Source organism: Fundulus heteroclitus, chromosome 21 (genome assembly GCF_011125445.2).
Source record: "Fundulus heteroclitus isolate FHET01 chromosome 21, MU-UCD_Fhet_4.1, whole genome shotgun sequence".
NCBI lineage: Eukaryota > Metazoa > Chordata > Actinopteri > Cyprinodontiformes > Fundulidae > Fundulus > Fundulus heteroclitus.
The window spans coordinates 4,716,149-4,737,276 of NC_046381.1; the positions used below are offsets into that span (position 1 = coordinate 4,716,149).

At 40.4% G+C, this 21,128-nt stretch overlaps 1 protein-coding gene across 3 annotated transcripts in view; it reads left to right on the top strand.

Annotated features, from left to right (window-relative positions):
- Positions 1-811: 811 nt before the first annotated feature.
- The window catches only part of tmtopsb (teleost multiple tissue opsin b), a 56,401-nt gene continuing 36,084 nt past the window's right edge, over positions 812-21,128 (top strand). For 2 of the 3 annotated variants that reach the window (XM_012876277.3, XM_036125707.1), the window contains exons 1-2: positions 812-1,646; positions 13,783-14,111. In XM_012876277.3, coding sequence (XP_012731731.2) covers positions 1,280-1,646; positions 13,783-14,111 — 696 coding nt within the window. In that variant the 5' untranslated portion in view covers positions 812-1,279. The remainder of the gene's footprint in view (positions 1,647-13,782; positions 14,112-21,128) is intronic. The other variant, XM_036125708.1, reaches the window with a different exon arrangement.

Below are 21,128 nucleotides of genomic sequence, written 5' to 3' on the forward strand. Positions count from 1 at the left end.
AAATAAAGCAAACATTAAAATAATAAAAAATAAGATAAAAATATATTAAAATCACAATGAAAATATACATTCAACAAAAAGCCTGTTTAAAAAAGAAAGTTTTTACTGCTTGTTAAAACGTCATAACTGAAAACACCACACTCAATATAGTAAATTTGTCAGGCAAATAAATCCTGAACAGTCTGATGTCTTTTAAAGTTGTATTTTTTATGCTCTAACAGGCATTTAAATTGTTGCTTTTCTAACTTCCAAGGGCAGCCAGCTGTGCTGTAATGCAAACACAAGTTTAATGGAACAATGGGAGGAGATTATGTTGGGTGTTTTTTATTTATTTATTTATTTCATTTTTTGCATTTTTGTTCCCCTATCTCTCCTGCTCGGAGCAATGCACAGACATAAACCCATGAATTCTGGGACTTTTTAACTACTTCTTCTCTACTTTCCAGGTCGTATACACTCTTCTACAGAACTGGAATGTAAATAGCAACGAAAATTAAAGTTATTCATATATTTTTGCCCTGATCATTGAAATAGGGTCAGGTTGATATGGAAATTGGTTTTCTCTCTTAATAAAATAAATAATAATTTTTGTAAACAGCAATGTGTATTTACTTAGGTTATGTTTGTTTGATAATAAAATATTTGTTATGGTTTGAAGCATTTGTCACAAAAAGTAAAAAACTGTGGAAATCTATGAGGGGGGCGAATACTTTTTTTCACCGCGCTGTATGATTTTCACCTGTCACTAAGACATGCCATGGTCCTAACTACATCCCAGTCTGACGAAACGTGCATCTACTCTGATGAAAGCCAAGCACAGACTGATTCCCTTGTCTACTGGCGTTTTGTTCCCTTTCATTATCTCCTGCGACTTGTTCCCCTCACATCGAGAGGCTGAAGCTCCACTCAAACGCGCTCTGGCACAGACATCGCTCCAACACCGCCTCCTGTTGAGTTTTTGTCCCAGGGGCGTTAAAGGCGCAGTTGGTGATAAAAGCTGAGGCGCACTTTCAACAGGAGCGCATAGCTGAAGGGAAAGGAGGGGAGGGGGCGGCCCCTTCAGGACACCTGCGTGTCCTCTCCGAGTCCTCCTTCATTGGGCACTTTTGCTCCGCTGAACGGAACCCGTTTCCAGATTTCTCCGCAGAGCGCGCATCATGCGCGCAAACCACAGCGGCAGACTCCGTCGTGCGCCACCTCCTCTCTGACCGAGCGAGGCGCACCGAGACCCGATGGACGCAAAGTTCCCGCTGGTCCAAACTTCGCGGCTCGGCCCGGTATGATCGTTTCCAACGCGAGCCTGAGCTGCGCGCGATGTCCCGGAGAAGCGACGACGGAGGCGGACGGAGGGGTGTCGGGCTCTCTGTCCGCTCGCACCCTGAGCCCGACGGGGCACCTGGTGGTGGCGGTGTGCCTGGGCTGCATCGGCACTCTGGGCTTCCTCAGTAACTTCCTGGTGCTGGCGCTGTTCTGCCGGTACCGGGCACTGCGCACGCCCATGAACCTGCTGCTGGTGAGCATCTCCGTGAGCGACCTGCTGGTCAGCGTGCTGGGGACCCCGTTCAGCTTCGCGGCCAGCACGCAGGGGCGGTGGCTGATCGGACGCGCTGGATGCGTTTGGTACGGCTTCATCAACGCGTGTCTGGGTAAGGAGGCTTCTCCATTATCAAGATTTTAAGAGCGGGGACGGAATGGGGGGGAAATACGTTTCCCAGTATGTTGCATTATAGCTACTTATTTAGAGGGGGAAAGTTAGTATCTTGCTCTCTGTATCTGCCAATAAAGGGCCCATGTACACATACTCTTTTTATCCTTGAACCTGTAATCCAGTTTTCCTGCTCAGGTAAAATAAAAATAAAAATCTACACAAGCATTTGCCAGAGTTTGGACGGGTATGGAAAAAAGAAAAAAGATTGGAAAATTTGATTTATTTGTGACATTGTCTAAAACGTTCACCTCTTTCAGCTCCCACTGTGGACATATCAGTATTAAGCTTCATTGTTCCTTTGTGTTTATTATTTGAAATTAGAAAAAAAGACTCATAACTCTGGCGAATTAAGCTTAGATGTATGGAAAGTCTGCATCAACCCCGTTAAAATGTGAAAATAACAAAAATACCCGCATTGTTGTGTGCTGTGATTAAACCAATAGACATACCCTGATAACTCTTTCTGCATTAACCAAGAGAAGAAATGAAATATCCATCCACGGCTCACCCAACATAATCCACTTAATTGGTCATAAATAGAAAGCTAAAAAGGTTCAAAGTGCAACGTTGAGTGATTTGCTGCCCTGAGCCAAGCCTGCAAGCTGAACTTCAGTTAATAAGAGAGAACCAATGTCGTTGTTCATCTCTAGTCCCAAAGCTACATTGTGACATATGATGTCATTCAGACGGGATGCTCACCAAAATAAAACACAGAAAAGGCATTTTCTGAAAGTCATGTATAATAGATTAGCTCTGACTTGATCCTCTGGGGCTGTGGGAAGAAATCTGTTGTCCCGACCCGATAAAATCAAACTTGTAAACCTTCAGGTTCCAGGACAGTCACTGTAATTACTGAGCAGGGTTTATTGACGTAGCCCCTGGAGCTCAGGAGCTCCTGGATGTGGATTTTCCAGCCAGTGGAGCGATGCAAGCCGTAGGAGAGAGAGATGATGCGACTCAGGGGTGACCCTGCTGACCTGATCGGACTTCTCACCTTAGATCTTCTCTGGTTCTGCTTAAAGAGATTTCACGTTTAAGGGAACAATCGATCCTCCAGCCTTTTAATAGAGACTTCTCTTTATTTGCGTAATTGCACAGGAATTAATTAGTGGTTTTACCATCTAGGGGCCTGAATACAAGCTGCAGCTCTGAGGAAGCAGCGTGTTCCCACCCATCTATTGCTCTCTTTTGCAAAATTGTTCTTAAATCACTAGAAAGATAAAATATATATTTTAATTGCTTTTTTTAATCATTTATTTTTTATTTAATTTTTAATTACGATTTTTTTTCTTGGACATGATTAATAAACCAATCACAACTTGACATTTTCAATCAATCAAATTAAATAAAAATTGCCACTTAGGATTGGTGAAAGTGAGGAACTAGTAAATTTGGAGAAGTTAAATGTCAATTTCTTTAAATCAAAAAAAAATTATAAAACAGGCACAGAAGCAACAGTAGCAAAATAAAATATAAAGGGTATTTAAAACTATTAGTAATCTACAAAAAAAATCAAAGCTATAGGTATATTACAGTTCAATAAACAAGGAAACTAGGAACATATGCACACACAAAATAAATCAAAAGAATGAAAAGTAGAGACGTCAGCCTAAATAAACTTAGAAATAGATCCGTTTTATCTGAGCTTAAAGGGAAGCTATAAACCGTTCTACTCTTGACCAGCACCTACAGATAAAAAACATAAAAATGGCAATTAAAATAACTTTCAGGTGCTAAGGTTGCTGTTTTTGAGGTCCATTAAAAGTAAGTTTCTTGGAGGCGATTCAAAGAAAACTTTATGATCCAAAGAGATTCAGTTATGAGTTAAATTAGTTTCAATAAAAAAAAAGAAAAGAAAAAATAGTTCATTATGAGTTTCTGGTGGAAATCTATGCAAGGATCAGTATATAGGAAATGTAAAAACTGTAAAAATTAGACCAAGAATTATTGAAAGATGGACAGAGGGGCTCCAGAGGAACAATGTTGCTTTGCAAAAAGAAGATGCAGGGTTCAAATTTTAAATCTGATAATACCTGGGTCCTCTCTAATGCTTTCTTCAGCTCTAACAGGTCTCATATAGTGGTTTAAGTCTGGAGACGGTGTTAGAAAAAGGTTGAATTTGTATATGATGAGCTATTTTTGTCTTGGTTCGGCCACATGTTTTGGATCAGTGTCCTGCTAAAAGAGCCAACCACGGTCCATTTGCCTTTTTCTGACTGAGTCCACCTATATTTAAAGTATTTTTATATTTCAAATGGTTGTTTACGCCACATATTCTATAGTGACTCCGGGGGCCTTTGGTAGAGAAACCGGCCAACAGCATCATAGATCCTCCACTAGACTTAAAAGCAGCTACGGGTGCATTGCTGCATAATTATCACGGAGTCTTTTCTCCCTAAAGTTTCTATATTTTAGGAAAATCCACACATTTATGTTTGTGATGGTAGGCTATGCGTTGCATTTCTCTTCTATGCCTCTCAAGCAACTGTTTAGCATATAGAAAGCATCTAATGGTTGCCATGTTCTGCAGCACTTTTACCTTTTTCATCATCCTACCTATTGCTTAGTTGCTGGTTGTAGTTAAACTGCGCTTATGGCACTTTGTTGTATTTAGAGCCAAAACTGGAGCTTTGGTGTTAAAGGTTAAACTTCAGAATCCCTGGAATATCATGAGGAAACACATTTAATGCGATTTAATGGTCCACGCTGTGTTTGGCTAATCACAGAATACAGTTACAAAAGTATTCACACCCAATTCCTTGAACTTTTTCCCATTTTGTCGCATGAAAACCAAGAACTTCAACATATATCATGCAGAGCAATCTAATCTCAGGATGAATTCATCTGTTTTGTGAAGGTCTCGGCGGGTTTGTTAGACATCATTACTGAATAAACAGCACCAGGAAGATCAGGAAACAGGGCAGACATGTCTGGGAGGAAGTTCTGCAGATGTTTAAAGTGCGGTTATGTCATAAAACTGAAATACTCGCAGTGCTCTGTTCAACCCATGATCTGAAAATGGTAGTAATGTGCAAACCGGTCTAGACACGGCCGTCCACCTAAAAATGACAGGCGGGCCATGGAGAGCATCCTTCAGAGAGGCAGCCAAGATGCTCATGGTAACTCTGGAGGAGCTGCAGAGATGCACAGAGCTGAAAGAAACTCTAAAGAGGCCCTGTTGCAGTTTTCCACAAGCCATGTAGGAGATCTGGAGGAAGGGGGTTTATACAGATGAGACCAAAATTTAACAATTTCAGTCAAATGCGAAACAATAAAGGTTGAAGAAAACTTATATGGGATATTATATTGGATATTACCTTTAACTCTGTAAAACACGGTGGTGGCTGCATGATGAAGTGGGGATGCTTTTCTTCTGCTGGGACAGGAAGACGGGGGAGGTGGAGCTAAATATAGGAAAGTGCATGAACATATAAATGTGGTATTTTAAAATCAGTTCAAGCGGACTCCCTAAAGGGTTTTGTCATATTCCCATGATTCTAGGCCTAAAAATATTAACTTTAAATGATTGTTCTGCAGTCCGGACTGTAGCTCAGTGAGGGTAAGCGGCCTTTTTGGTTTTGTTGCACTTTTGCTTTCAAATAATCTCAAATCTTCTAACTTGTCGTCAGATCTCTCCAAATCAGGCAGAGAAGAAGCCGAGAAAGATTTCTGTTTATTTTCGGGGGGGGGGGGCACGGGGGAACTCCTTAATCTTCTCATAGTAAGTGTTCAGCAGCAACTGCCGAATTAATAAGCAATAACTACGAGCGTCAGAACTGAGACTGGATCAAAGACGATTAAAGATGTTAAAGACGAGCCGCTTCAGAGATTAACTCCTGGGACCGCCGCATTCGCCGCCTTTTCCAAAACGCTGGGAAAAGATGGACGGACATCAAAGATTTATGAAGTAGTTGGGGAGTGATTGATGGCTTTAATTGGCCACCAAGTGGTGGATAAGTCCTGCAGGGTCGAAAGGCTTTACGTGCTATTGATAGAAGTCAAGATGATGTTTATTTACGCGTTCATTCTGGATGTGATCCTAACATCTTTTGGAGGAGCGAGATCAGACTCGACTGTGCTTAATTGCTGCCCACGGAGGAGGTTTAGATTGAAAAGCATCACCTCGTTCTAATTCAAATTGAGGCACAGCGTGTTCATTAGGCGCGACAAACCTGTGCTTATTAACCCCGATAGTTTTGTTCGCCTGCAGATTCAGCCTTCTTAAATAAAGGATGCTCCAAGGAACCCAACACGTTTAATATCCGCTCATGCAAACCAAAAGTTTGAGGCCAGCTCCAAAAACTAAAATAAAGAAAAAGGCAAAGCAATATCAGTTAAAGTTTATCCCACCATAACTGTAAAAAATGGATATTGGAACACCAACCACGATTCTTTTTGCTCAGGATTAAGCTGGAATCAGAACATTGATGTTCTTCGTCCCTGATCTGTAATTCACAGATGAAATGTTCTCCGCTCCAGAGAGATTCCCTGCAACAGCACAGCAAAAAGGGAACTAAAAGTATGTAAAAATGTCTTAAAATTAGTGTATATTTCCTTGATTTGAGCAGGAAACTAAGACTATTTGCCATTGGGATAAGATTCCTACACTTAAAATAAGAACAGTTCATCTCCATCATCTTATTTCAAGTGCAGGATGTCTAATTATCTTATTTTGGGGGTACAAATTCTCATCCCATTGGCAAATAGTCCCATTTTGCTGCTCAAATGAAGGAAGATGTATCAATTTCAATTTCAATTTTACTTACTTTTAATTCCCTTTTTGCATTCAGGAGCTACTGGAGCGTGCAGCACTGGACGTTGGGTTAGTAATGCTGATTTAGGTTAGGTTACTGTCATTAAAATAAGAATAACTGTAACACTGCAAAAAGGGGAACTAAAAGTAAGTAAAATTTTCTTGAAAATTAGTGTATTTGTCCTGGATTTGAGTGGATAAATAATCTGATCTGCCAATGGAATAGGATTTTTGCACTTAAAATAGGAACAACTCATCTCCATCATCTTATTTCAAGTGCAGTAGCTCTACTTAACTTATTATAGGCAGTAAATCTTATTTACCTGCTGAAGTCAAGGACAAATACACTCATTTTAAGAAACTACTTACTTTCAGTTCCTTTTTTTGCAGTGATGTCATTGAAAACATTTGACCTCTTTCTGTTTTTATTCTCACCATGCCGTCTTCTGGATGGGAAACTGTGGGACTCTGACTTCTTCTTTGTTTAAAGGATTGGGAGTCCTCACTAAAGATGTGTCAGAAAAGCTGTAAAATTGATGAATTAATGGCACAACCTCAGACTGAAAGTGTCAGACAAATCTAACCTTTAACTTCAGCACATCCTCTATTTGCTTTTTTTTTTATTATTGCCGCTGTTGTTTTGAAGGAGATCAGAGTGTCTAAGAACCTGCGGTCTGGTTGTTGTCCGGAGCTCATCAGACTTTCATGAAGCGTTGTGTAAAAAGGCCGGTAGTCAGAGGTGGGTAGTAACTAGTTACATTTACTCGGTTACATTTACTTGAGTAACTTTTTGAATAAACTGTACATTTAGCAGTAGTTTTACTGCACTGCACTGTACTTTTACTTTTACCTGAGTCGTATTACTCCCATAAAGCTACTCTTACCTGAGTAAAATTTCTGGCTACTCCACCTATTGTGAGTAACCTCATGAATAAAGAAGTCATTTTAACCAAAAATGCACCAGAGAGACAAAAACCTGGAGTTTATGTTAAAGTGAGACTTCTTGTTTGTACATGAGCTTCCTTATTTTAATGTTATTTTCTATCTGCTGATCTCATTGAGCCATTTGGAGGTCTAATCACGTACAGTAAACAGATATTGTTATTGTAAGTACTTTGAACTGTTCTAACATACTGCATATTAATGCTCTAAGTATTGCTTTCAAGTTTTAATTCTGCCTGAATTTATTTTGCAATAATGTTGCTCTTTATTCTTTGATTTTTGTCTTTAAAATGCCAGAATTTGCACATAACCTTGTATTTTTGTCTGTCCGATTACATCATTTTTAAATATTAAATGATCAGCTGTTGTAATTAGTTACTCAGTACTTGAGTAGCCTTCTCACTGAATACTGCTTTACTCTGAAGTCATTTCTTGGCTGACTACTTTTTACTTTTCATTGAGTAAAAACAAACTCTCAAAGTACTTGTGTACAATGTTTAGCTACTCTACCCACCTCTGAAACTGTCTGATCTAATGGGGAGAGAGGGGGGAGGGTTTGAATTCCTCGTTTCCGCATCTGTTCTCTTCCAGTTCAGTGTTAGCAGAGAAACACCAGATAACAGTCCGGCTCGTTATCTCTCTGTCGGCCCGTAGCGCTTAAAACTGAGCCCCATCGCTGTGACGAAACAGAGGAGATAACTGCTGTCTGTCCTACCGACTTTGATGTTTGGGTCTTTGGATGCCAGCTGGGACCCGCCTCATATATATATATATATATATATATATATATATATATATATATATATATATATATATATATATATATATACTCAACCGTTTTACAGAAAAGTTACTTCTGAGGAGAAAAAACCTCAGGAATGTTTTAATATTCCTTTAAGTCTTTGTCGTATGATCACTTTAGCTTAAAATCAGTTCATAAAACGGACAAAAATCACATGACGGATGTTAGAAACAGTCACGCTGGATATTTTTTCGAGTTCCCAATGAGAAATCTGGAAACTAAAACAGACAAGCTGATAGGAACGTTCTTTTAATCTGGAGAAATCACAGAAAATAAGCATTGAACTATTAAAGTATATAGATGTCGCACACCATTAATTCAAACCGGAAATAAACATAATAATCCTAATAATGCTGAGTCTAAGATGAGGTCTGACTGGAAATGTATTTGTTGCTGATATTTTCTTAAACTGTTACAGGGGAAGCTTTTCAGTCCACTGAAAACAACAACAATGCTCCTTTTTGGGATTTTGCTGCTTTTGAATGAATATAGCTAGGAGTTCATGCAGCAGCGTGAAAATGATGGGAGATCAGACGGAAACTTAAATGTGCTTTCAAACAGGATTGCGTGGGTACATAATTTGAACAAGGATGACCTTAAGATTTTGGTTTTATACTCACAAAGGGACCGTTACATGTTTCTCTTCTTCCCACACTTTTCTCTCTCATACTGTGTCAGTTTTAATGTCAGTTTTAGTCTCAGTGGACTAAATACAGCTCTCACTTTTAACCTAATTACATATCTATATTTATTGGATCGGGATCTGAGTTCTAATTTCGTCCCACAAACATCTAAATGTGAGCTGGTATGACAATAAAAAAATCCTTGAATCCTTTTAGGACTTACAGACTTGCTATTTCTGATAGTTTTTTTTTTTTTTTTTTACAACAGTCAGGCTGTAAGGAATGAGAATACACAGTCATGTAGCAATTATCAGAGGATTATTCAGCAGCTAAATCTTTTTTTTTTTTATGATTCACTCCTTTACTGACTGGTTTTACTTGGTACAAAGACAAATCTAGCTGTTAAAATTAGAATTACCTAATCCTCCAACCCTATTTTGCTTACAAAATCAATGTTTTTATGACAGCGAATCAATCAGGTTACGCTAAACCCATTACTTACAGGAGATGGTTGTAAGATTATGCTGAAGAAGCAGCAACAGGGAAGCACTGACAAATGACCTGATTTGGTGGAACTACAATCAGTGTCTTAAACAGAAAGAATGTAGAGAGAGAGAGAGGGGGAGAGAAAGAAAACATCAGAAAGGAGGTGGAGATAAAACCGGAACAAGAAGCAGCGAGAATGAACGATTGTTTAGTTCCTCTGCTGAATCGGTCCTGGGACATTAGGTCATTCGTTTCCCCCCATAAATCTATTCCACACCTCACCTGAGCTGGGCGATGGAGAATCAGGCCTTGGGTAAAAAGCCCATTAAAATGCATGGAGGAGAATCAAAGTGGGCCATGTTTGAATCAGAGCCAGCATTAGGGACCCATATTCCCACCAGGCTGTGGGTACAAACGCTGCAATCGTCGCAAAAAAAATTAATGGAAAACCGTCCGCCGCTGAGATAACAAACCTTTAGAACACAGAGCTCCCGTTTTAGCGCGGCTGTGGCAAAGTTTTAAAGTATGTTTTTCTCCAATTTGTTTACCCATTAATAGCAAAATGAATTCCTGTCATCTTTTCTGTTTGTCTTTTTAATAAAGCGATGGTATTCTTCCTCCCGTTTTCTGGAGCGTCGTCAGGGTGTGTAAGCTGGTGAGAAAACCCCCATCAGGTCGCCACCTCCATCCAAACACACTGGGCCTTATGGGAAAAGTAATTGCCTTACTTGTTAAATCATGTAAACCTAATAACTGGCTGTGGCACTCTTGGCAAAATAAAGAGTGTGATAACTGGAAATGGGTCTTTTAAATTTATATCCATCTGCTGGAATGTCGACCTGCTCTTCTTCGCTGTAGTATGGTCTTTAATTTGGTTGAACAGGAGAGGGTTTGAGCGATGATGGCCTGTTTGAGGTCATGCCCGAGTATTTTGACTGGACTTACGTCAAAACTGTGATTAGACACTCCAAAGCCTTCCTCTTTTTTAAGATTTTTAGATGTGAACTTGGTGGTGCGCTTTGGATCATTGTCCTCTTCAGCTTTAGTCCATTAATTCTGGCAATTCCTCCCAAGCTTAAAGGGGACATATCATGATTTTTGATGCCTTTCCTTTCACATTTAAATCAGTCAGTTGTGATCTAGTGGAACTGCAATGTTTTGGTTTGAAGTCCCTTTCAATACTCTTTCCAAAAGGCTGACAAAGTTCCAACTCTAGCACGGTCCATCGTTGAGAGAGGCTGAAAGTGAAAAAAATAAATAAAACATAGCGACTTTGTTGTGCTCCTTCAAGCCTTCGTGACATCTGCTGAAGTCTTGCTCTCTCTCGCTCTCCCGCAGCTTAAATGAACAGCAGACATATCTCTATAGAAAAGAGTTTTTCCTTTTTACATCACTCCGATATCTAAATCTAAGTCTTCTTCTTACAGTAACAACTTCCACATCGATGAGTGTCGTTGGTGGTGCTTAGTTGTGGTGTATTCTTTGATCCATTGATATTTTCATAAATAAAAAAAGCTTCTCACCAGCCCATCTATGGTCAGGGAGAATTTAATTTCTTGGATCCATCCCGTTTAGAAACTGATGCCTTTAAACTGCTCCTATAATGGACCATGCATGAATCTCAAACCAGGTTTAAAGCATTAGTTTCCTGGTCCTTGTTTGCCACTCAGAAACCTTTCAATTTGTTCATGTTTACTGTCTGCCTTTATCTACTTGAGTAAAAAAAAAAGAAAAAAAAAAAAAAGTCTGGTGCTTCAAAAATAAAGTCGATTTTCTTCTGTTCAGTAGATCTGAGATCTTTTTGCTTGGTTCTATCAACAGATGGTAGCTAAAAACACCCGAAGATATAGTTTCCCCTTCATGTTCAAGCTTATTAAGATGCCAATGTGAAATAGATTTCACTGTTATGAGTTAAAATCAATAAAAAGATTAAAACAACTGCAGTACAAGACTCAGTTATATTAATCTGTCTAAAGTTAGCGTTCTCTAACATTTGGATATAAAATAAAAAATTGTGTTAAGTTGCAATATTATTCTGAGTTTCTATAAACTAAAGCAGGGCTGCATGGGGGAAATGGAAACTATTACATAATTAACAGAAGAGCAGAAGCTTCAGCTGCAGTTCAGTTTTTTCAGAAACGTCATACTTATCATTTGGATCAAACACTGTAAAAAGGGTGAGAACATAATAAACTGCTGTTGTAGCTAATTATTCAAAATTAAAGCAATGTTTTGCTAAAAGTGGACAGGAGCAGTTAAAAATATAAAAATAACCGGACGGAGAGCAGATGGCACTACATGTTTCTTGTGTTATTTGGGCCCAAATGCTGGGAGAAAAAAAATAGAAAGTGTAGCCAGGACCCCTAACAAGAGCAGTTTTTAGTTTTGAAATACATAAACTTTCATTTTTCTCCTTCAGATCTTGTTCTCCGCCTACTTACACCCTGTAAAGTCAGCGTATTTATAGCCAATCATCACCCTCCATTTGGCACAGAGGTTAGGTGAATATCTGTGATTAAAGACCTCGGAGTCTGAAAACCCTGCAGAGTCGAGGTAAAGTGCCTCTGGATCAGCACTTCAGCCTTTATGCGTTGATTAAAGACTAATGCTACTTCAGCGACAATTACCTCTGAATATGCTCATTAGTTAACAGTCATCTATTAAAAAGAACTGCAAAAAGGTGGCTTGATGTGTCCTAATGCGAGTAATTAGTTAAGTATGAATGGGTAATTAGTTTACATGCCCACATACGGTGAAACGTGTGAAGGTTTGATTAAAACAATGCTGCGGCAAAATAAAAACACAAAAACATTTTCTTTAGCCTAGCAGGGTTCTGATTTCTTTTGGAAAAGAAGTACCTTGACTGGACTCCCGCTGTTTGTTAGAATACAATAGATGGTATTTAGAAAGTATTATAAAAGTTTTATGTAACTGAATAACCTCCTGCAGCTTTGTGAACCGCAGGTATTTGGTTTTTCTAAGAGTTCAACGGACTGTTACAGCAGGGTTGGAGGAGTCATGACATTTATCAATGTTTTTTTTTTGTCTAAGTAATGGCACTGAGCAAGCTATGTGTTTTGTTAATTTCTGAGACATTTAGTAAATGATTACCAAGAGCTAAAACCTCTCAGGGGTTCCTAAACATTTGTGTTGTGCAACCCTGCGAAATGAAAATAGCCCGAGGTAAACCCAACACACTGAAGGGGTTTTAATTGGCTAATCTATCCTAAAGCGGATATTTGCGCAGAATAACTGTTCATAAATGTTTCATGGTACTAAAATAGCACAGAATTGTACGTTTGCAGCCGAGTACAGTGTAATACACGACATTAAAGGTTTATTTGTGGAATCACCTTCCATAAATGGAGCATTTTCTACTTTGTATGAATCAGTCTTGTAAATAAAGTAAAGAAATAAATTTCAGCAGAGATGCTGGAGAGAGAAGAAAAGGTGGTGCACGTCTGCATATGTTGAGAAAAAAAACAGCTTTATGAAAGGTGTCCCGACATCTTACCAAGTGGGAAATCAACGTCACTTTCAGTCTGAGTAATTCTCAATCACTCACTTGGAAACTGACTCGTTTTCATAATTTTTTTTTCTTCTGAAAGTCATATTAATACGTTTTAATTGATCTGCTGGTGAAGATTCTCAGTCATCCAGGTTATGGTCATTCCAAAAAAAGTAAAAAACAAAGCAACTGGACTTGTTTTCCGTAGTTGAAGACGTTTCGCCTCCTCTCCAGGAAGCTTTCTCAATTGTTTAAGGTTGGTTTCTCTCTCTTAATGCCATCTACGTTAAGAGAGAGAAACCAACCTTAACAGAGGAGGGGGCCTTAGGTTCTAACTCTCAAAAACCTATAATACAGCTATAGGAATAATTGCGGCTAATCATCACCTCAATTCTCACCCTCATTCGGGTGATCAAAACATTGTTCCTGCAAGCCAGGCCAATAACAACCCTAACGACTCCTCGTTACAGAGAAGTGGACCAGTTTTGGTTCAATCTGTTGGCTTAATGATTTTAACGACCGCCCATTACTAAGGGGTGGTCCTGTTTCTGTTGTATTTGCATGTTATCTAAGCCATTACAAGGCCTTTGTTTGGACAGTAGTATAAAGCTTGGTACTCATCATTACTCCAGACTTTTTGAATTGAGAAAGCTTCCTGGAGAGGAAGCGAAACGTCTTCAACTACGGAAAACACAAGTCCAGTTGCTTTGTTTTTTACCTTTTTTTTGGTTTTAATTGATACAAGTGTTTCCTGCATCTGGAAAGGAACATAGGATATGGGAAATGTTTGTAATTCTCTATATCGTCCCATAAAAGAAACATCAATCTATCCATCCATCTCCTTTTCTGGTATTTACAGGTTTTATAGTCAAACTTTACCCACTTCAGAAAAAAAAAAACGCTGCAGGAACCACATCAGCTCTGCGTTTTCTTCATGTGTGTCTTGTCCACCTCCCTCAGGCATCGTCTCCCTGATCTCCCTGGCGGTTCTGTCCTACGAGCGCTACTGCACCATGATGTCGCCCAACATGGCCGACGGCAGAGACTTCCGGCCAGCGCTGGGAGGGATCTGCTTCTCGTGGCTCTACTCCGTGGCCTGGACGGTGCCCCCGCTGCTAGGCTGGAGCAGATACGGCCCCGAGGGGCCCGGCACCACTTGCTCTGTTGATTGGAAGACCCAGACTCCAAACAACATCTCCTACATCATCAGCCTTTTCACCTTCTGCCTTGCCCTACCCTTCGCCGTGATCGTCTACTCCTACGGCAAGCTCCTGCACGCCGTCAGACAGGTGAGCTTCTGCAGATCGAAACAATCGCGGGTTCCAACGAAGTGAGTCTTAAATCTCTAAACCAGACCTGCCTGTGTTAAAAAAGGACTAAATGATTTGAGATAAGAAAAATCCAATTTAGATGTGAGTGAAAGGCACACCGCCAGCGCACTACCTTATCTGTGACCTTAACTAAATCATCAAAAGCCTCAATCAGGTCTGCATAATCAGATCGCCGGCTGCCCAGCTGACAGGAGAGCCAGGAACAGGGCTTCAAACATTTCAAAGAGGCAAACCTGAAATCAGGGAAATGCCGTGACCGGAGAATCGGGTTTGACATCTTCGTGATGCACGCATTGGAGCTGCCATCGCTCAGTTTTGTCTGATCCTAAACGCTACACCATCTGACGCCTCAACCCGTTAAAGCCACCAGGAGATTAAGAAGCGTCTGAATCTACGGCGTTAAGGGCGCATAATTTGCAGAAATAGCCGTTGAATGACAAAATACTTCAATTTATTAGGAAATTAGGAAAGTATATCCCCACACCATTACACTGCCAGCAGGCTGGACCATTGATACAAGGCATAGGGACCCATGCTTTAATGTTGTCTACGTCAAATGCTGACTTTAACCATTTGACTGGTAGCTTAAACTGTGATTCATCAGGTTTTTCTAACACGTCATGGTCCACTGCTGGTGACCCTGTGTGAACTGTAGCCTCGGTTTCCTGTTGTAAGACTATAAGAGAGGTTCTCCGTTGTGGTGTTTCACGGCTGTAGCCCCATCTGCTTCAAAGTTTAGGTTGTTGGGCGTTCAGAGATGGTGTTCCTCCTACCTCAGTTGGACGAAGTGACCATCTGAGCTACTGTTGCCTCTCTGTCATCTAAAAGCAGTCTGCGCTGACTTCTTCTGACACCAGCAAGGCATTTTCAAGCACTAAATGGCTGCTGTGTACATATTTTCTCCTTTATGGACAGCTTTTTGTGGCCCACATGGATGGTTGTGTGTGAAAATCCCAATAGATGAGCAGTTTCTGAAATACTCAGGCCAGCCTGCAGGTCCTTAATGACCATGTTTCATACAAAGTCGCTGCTCAGTTTGAACTTTAGCAAGTCTTGACCGTGTAAGGATGACTTGATGCCATGTAATCTGCACTTCCGTCTTAAAGGTATACTATGCAAACCGGGGTTGAATTTCCAGCGAGGCTCCCCCCAGAGGGCGAAAGTAAAAGTGCACTGTCATAAAGATGCTCAGCTGTTCTGGTTTCTCCGTCAAGCCAGGCGCGGTTGTTTTGAGCTTAGCAGACAGGCGAACGCAACGAAAAGTGGAAAAAACGGCAGTACAAACAATGACTAACACAGTGAAGGTATGAACATCAGGGTTTACTGCAGCGCTATCTTGGCGAGGCGGCTGCGGCCGCGGCCGCCTCGCCAAACTCACGCTACCGCCTCGCCAACATTAAAAAAAAAATATATAAAAATAATAATAATAATAATAATTAAAAAAAATGGATATGCTTGCATGTTTATTTGACGTTAACACGCGGTTCTTTGTTGCTTTCGCGCGTGCATATAGTGAATGGCAGGGCAAAAACACATGGAGTTCTCGCCGTAAAGCAAGACCGACTCTCGCGGTCTTGCACGAGACTCCTGCTCCTGCAATTGCAAGTACGGTATTTCCCCCACAGACCACCAGGGCGGCCGAGAAAACCTTTGTTCGACCTGAAATTACTCATTTAATCATCCAAAACGGTATGGAACACATTAATTAACTGAAAAACGTTTCATAGTATGCCTTTAAAGAAAATAGAAAACAACCTGTTTTAATGAATAAAATGTCCAGTAAATGCTCGTTCTGAAACATCACATTGAGATCTTGGGAATCTGAACCCAGCGTTGAGGTTGGGCTTCCTCCAGGTCTTTGTTCACCACTGGGAAGTCACCCTCTTGATCTTCTTATCCTCTGGCACTACACGGTGTTTTGGATTATATGGTTTAGCTGTGCGTCTAAATTCTCACCATTTTACTTGCAAAATAAACAAGAATGTTCCCTTAGGTCAGAATTGGAAGAGGGAAAGAGGTTAAAATCCAGCGTGGCCGCCGTGTGGTTAAAACAGCTGCAGCAACAGAATGTTTATCTGTACTTCAGACGGTTTCTGTCCCTTTATCTGTGATGCAAACTTTCTCCCACACTCACAGCCTCAGGTAATCAACACGTTCACTGAAATGCACGAAATCCACTATGGGCTTCTGTGGTGACTGATACTGTAGTCAGCTTGTCTTTGAGCCTAATAATTTACACATCTTGTCAGTTTTACAACACGAACAGAGCCACGATACGTTTTATGGCATTTCCAGAGATAAATATTTAACCATCAGCTCTTCATCTTGGTTTGGTTTGGTTAATACTGGGACTTTTCCTGCTCCCCTCGGTAAATATCAAATCGTTTGAGCAACGTCCTGTTTTTGGCAGCCTGTGCTTATACCATCACTCTTAATTAGCTTATTGGTAATGATGGAAATGATCAATACCGATGTCTCTTCAGAGTACGACTAAAGCTCTCCTTAGTGCCCAACCAATGGTACAAGCATGGATCCAGGTGTTGAGTCGTTGAGTCGGGAAGGTTAACATCTGCCCCAGTCTCGATCCTTTTACTGCATCTAACAGTTTTTTTTTTTAAGGATAGCTCCATCCGTCTCTGTTCCTAGAGTTCCCACAGCATGATGCTGCCACCTCCATGTTTCATCAAGGCAGTGGTGTGTTCAGGATGATGCAGTGTTTTCCCTGACAAGCATATTATTCTGTATACAGAATAATAAGGGAGTTTGAATAATTTTCTGTTTGCTGTGTCCCCTACGTGGCTTTTGGGAGTTCTTATGGCTGATGATGAAACTCTTGAGGTTCCTTCCTGCTGAATATTTCTCCTGGCAGGACCCAGAACAGACTGTATGGGCGATAAATAAATCTAAGTCTTCTGACCTGAGAATGCCTCAAGATCCCTGATTGAAAGGTCTAAAGCAGGCATGTCCAAAGTGCGGCATGGGGGCCATTTGCGGCCCCTAAACTGATTTTGTGTGAACGCCCCCCCTCCCCCTGACTCCATTTCATTAAAGACCAGCACAGATGGCTCATACAGATGGCTCATACAGATGGAAACTTTTTATTTTTAACTAGGGAAACGTTATTAAAGATCTTAGAAATGAAAATGTTAGGTACAACCCAAGGAATTCATCTTATAATAGCCAGACATTTTACATTTTCTTTTAATTTAATGGTGAATAGGACCACATCTCTCCGAGATCTTGAACTCAAATGCAGAATTCGGGGCGCTAAAGTCTGTCTTGAATTAATTTGTAAAAATGAGCTAAATATGGCAAAAGGAATGCCGACCCAAGTCCTGTTCTTATATTGCTAGACCAAAAAGAAAGCTGTTTGTTTTCAACTGTGCCTAAAAAAATTTGCAAACTGGGTGACTATCTTTTAATAAAGTGAATGAGCAAACCTGTTTTTAACTTTGGACTTACAGTGATTTGCACATCCCCTTACCACAGAAAATCTAACTAATTAGATTAATTAAAATGACCATATTTTTGTTGAGCAGGTAAAGAAAAATCACAACATATACATTTCTTTGTTATCTTTTATTTTATTCATTTTTGGGCCCTCAAGTATTTCTGAGTTGATAATGTTGGCCCTTGAGCTGAAACGTTTGGACACCCCTGGTCTAGAGTGTTGCTCGAGTCTTTGTTCTGGTCCCGCCACTACCTACATCTCAAATGAACAGAAGATGATGGATGAGCGGTTGAGTACATTTTGAGCAACTCTTGTTGTGTCCTTATATCTGTAAATCCAATTTTCTCAATAACTGCCAGACAAAATTAGGGGAGAAGCAAGGTACATCTTGGACGGTTCACCGGTCCATCGAATGATGCACATTGGTTATCTTTCTCCTGTCTTTTTATTGTACAAAAGTGGCTTCCTTTTCAATTTTTATTTACTTTATGCTGCACTGCATTAAACAGCCAAACAAAAGGGTGAAGGTGCATGAAATGGTTGAAATAATGAAATGGTTGCCTCTTGAGTTGTGTCGATAATAATAAAAAAAAAGTTTCAGGAAAAGCCACACTGCAAAAAGGGAACTCAAAGTAGGTAAAATACTCTCGAAATTAGCGTATTTTTCATTGATATGAGCTGGTAAATCAGATTATTTGCCAATTGAATAAGATTTTTGCACTTAAAATAAGAACAATTCATCTCCATCACCTTATTCCAAGTGCAGGATGTCTATTATATTATTTTAGGGGTAGAAATTCTCATTACATTGGCAAATAGTCTTATTTAGCTGCTGAAATCAAGGAAATATATACTAATTTTAAGAACGTTTTACTTACTTTTAGTTCCCTTTTTGCAGTGCAGGTTTTAAAATGGGAAATGCTGACGATGAAGAGGGCGTAGTTAGCAGCAGTTCAGTGGCGTATTGTTATTGACAGGGTTATAGACTGCTGCCTTCATTAGCCTTCATTACTGAGGCTCGGCATTGAGCCTCAAAGCCGCGGACCTCTTAGCCCATCATCATCTCATCACAGGAGACAGAAACCTTACATGCAGCCGTGTGTAATAATGAGTCTAGAGCTGCCAATGGCGACCCCGTGTCAACGGTCTCCAGAAGTGAGCGGGTTTCCATTGACCTGCGGAGGAGAGCTAATTATGCATCAAAGTTATTGAAATGTCGGTTTTAAAATCACTCTGCAGGTTGCATACGACAACCACTGTTCTCGTCTGCCTCTAACGAGCGTTTGTCCTGTTCTCTGAAGTGTTTGATAAACTTGCACATAAAGGTACGTAGGGTTTCCTGGTCCTCCAGGTATTAATGTTTAACTTTCTCCAGTGGTGTCCAAAGTGTGACCTGGGGGAGCCTTCTGCAACCCTTAGAGTTATTTTCTGCAAGACAATACAAAAATAGCACAAATTTGGTTTGCTAGCTTGATAGATAATGTCAATAATCTTTGTTTGTCATTAAAAGTTGCCCTCTGTATTTAACCCATCCCTTAGGGAGCAGTGGGGTGCCACTGTGTAGCACCCAGGGAGGATTTTGGGAGTTGAACCCAGAACCTCCAGGACTAAAGCTCAATGCTCAAACCACTCCCGTTAATGCCATCCTTTCAAAAATACTGACAAAATAAGGTAAAATGGAAAGTACAAGACTTGAAGTATTCATCTTTTATCAACCATGCTTTTTGCTTTTAATTGGATCTTAGAAGAGGACCACAAACATCCACTTCAGTAAACTCAGCTGAATAAAGCAAGGGTAGTTGACGAAAGAGCTACCAATGTCATGTTATAAATCCTGGAATACCCCCAAAAATCTAGTCAAAGATAATGAGACAACATTAAAGCTATATAGCCACATAATATGCTTATTAAAAAAAAAGACCAAAGAACATTTCATGATGATAAAATAAGGTTATATATACCAAGCCTCCATCTTGATGGTCCTTTTTGAGCTGAAAGATAATTCACTCTCGGGCGCAGCATGGACGTGGCAACATCTTAATTTGCTTAATTTATAAATCAGTTGTTAAAATAAGCTTGACCCTCTGCAATGCCTCGCAGTAAAGTGGCAGCCAGGCGAGATCAAAGGCCAACTGATATGACTTGACTATTATATGACTTGGTCTGAATCTCATTACCCTCGTTCTCCCTCCAGTCCCCTGGCACTGACCTCAGGTAGAGGTCCAATCTTTCGGCGAAATGGGACAACCCTTTAAGAATCCTCCGTGTTATCAGGCGTCTCAGATTCCTGGTGCAGAGACAGAAGTGATTTCAGTATAAACATAGTCAGTGCCTTGCAAAGGTTTTTTTCCTTGACCTGGAATTCTTTGCATTATTTGCAAAATAACTTAAGCTCAGACAGGGACAGACTGAATGTCTCTCTTCAGCTGGATTTAAGTTTTTGACTTTGACTAGGCCATTCCAAAACACAAATCTAATCCAATGTACTGTTGTCCTATAGGTTGGTTAACTCCCGTCTCAGTTTCAAGGCTTTTTTAGCCTCTAACAAGTTTTCTTCCTGGCCTCTATTTGACCTCTATTTATTGCATCGACTCTACATATGCCAACAAAAAGCATCCCCACCGCTTGATGCTGCTGCCACCATGGTTTCATGGTGTGTTCAGGGTGGTGGGTGGTTTTACTCCACACATATTGTTTTGCATGCAAGATAAAAGTTTTTCCTTATAGTCTCATATGACCAGAGCACTTTCTTCCTCACGTTTGCTGTGTCCCCTAAAAGGCCCGTGGCTTCTCATGGCTCTCTTCTTGCCACTCTTATATCAAAGACCTTTATTCAGACACAAATAAGGTAGATAAAACAGCTGTCTGCATTGTCGATGGCTTTGCAGCAATCTCTCCTACTGAGCATTCATGAAGCGACAATGTAAAGAAAAACGTGTTTTCTCCTTCTACGTGTAGTGGGGTGTAGGAGCACCAACGCTGCCCTCTAGAGTCTAGGAGGACAGGGCTACTTTGGAGGAAAAGCCGCACGGAGCATAAATGCAGCAGATGTTGCATTCGCACGTCTCATTTCCGTGCATCAAGCATAAACCAGAGTTTAGGACACGTCACAGACCTTTATTCTGACACAAACAAGGTACATAGTATAGTCACCTGCATTGTCGATGGCTTTGCAGCAATCCCTCATACTGAGCATGCATGAAATGACCATGAATCAATGAAACTAATAGAGCCATAAAGTTTACTAAGGCCACTATGGCTGGTTTATGCTCGACACATCCGTGTCCCTGATGGGTATAGTAACGTCATTTTGACTTCCACTGCAAATGTTTCTGCTCTGCGCACCATGTGGAAGTTCATAAATCATAAATCCGACTCATAAATGAGTCGGCCCATAAAGATCCCCGTGATCAACAAGTTAACAATTCCTGGGCAGAAATGGACAGAAGAAGAATGTGAGAGGCTTTAAAACGTAAGGAAAAAACTTGTTTTCTACTTCTATGTGTAGTCTGGTGTAGTGCACT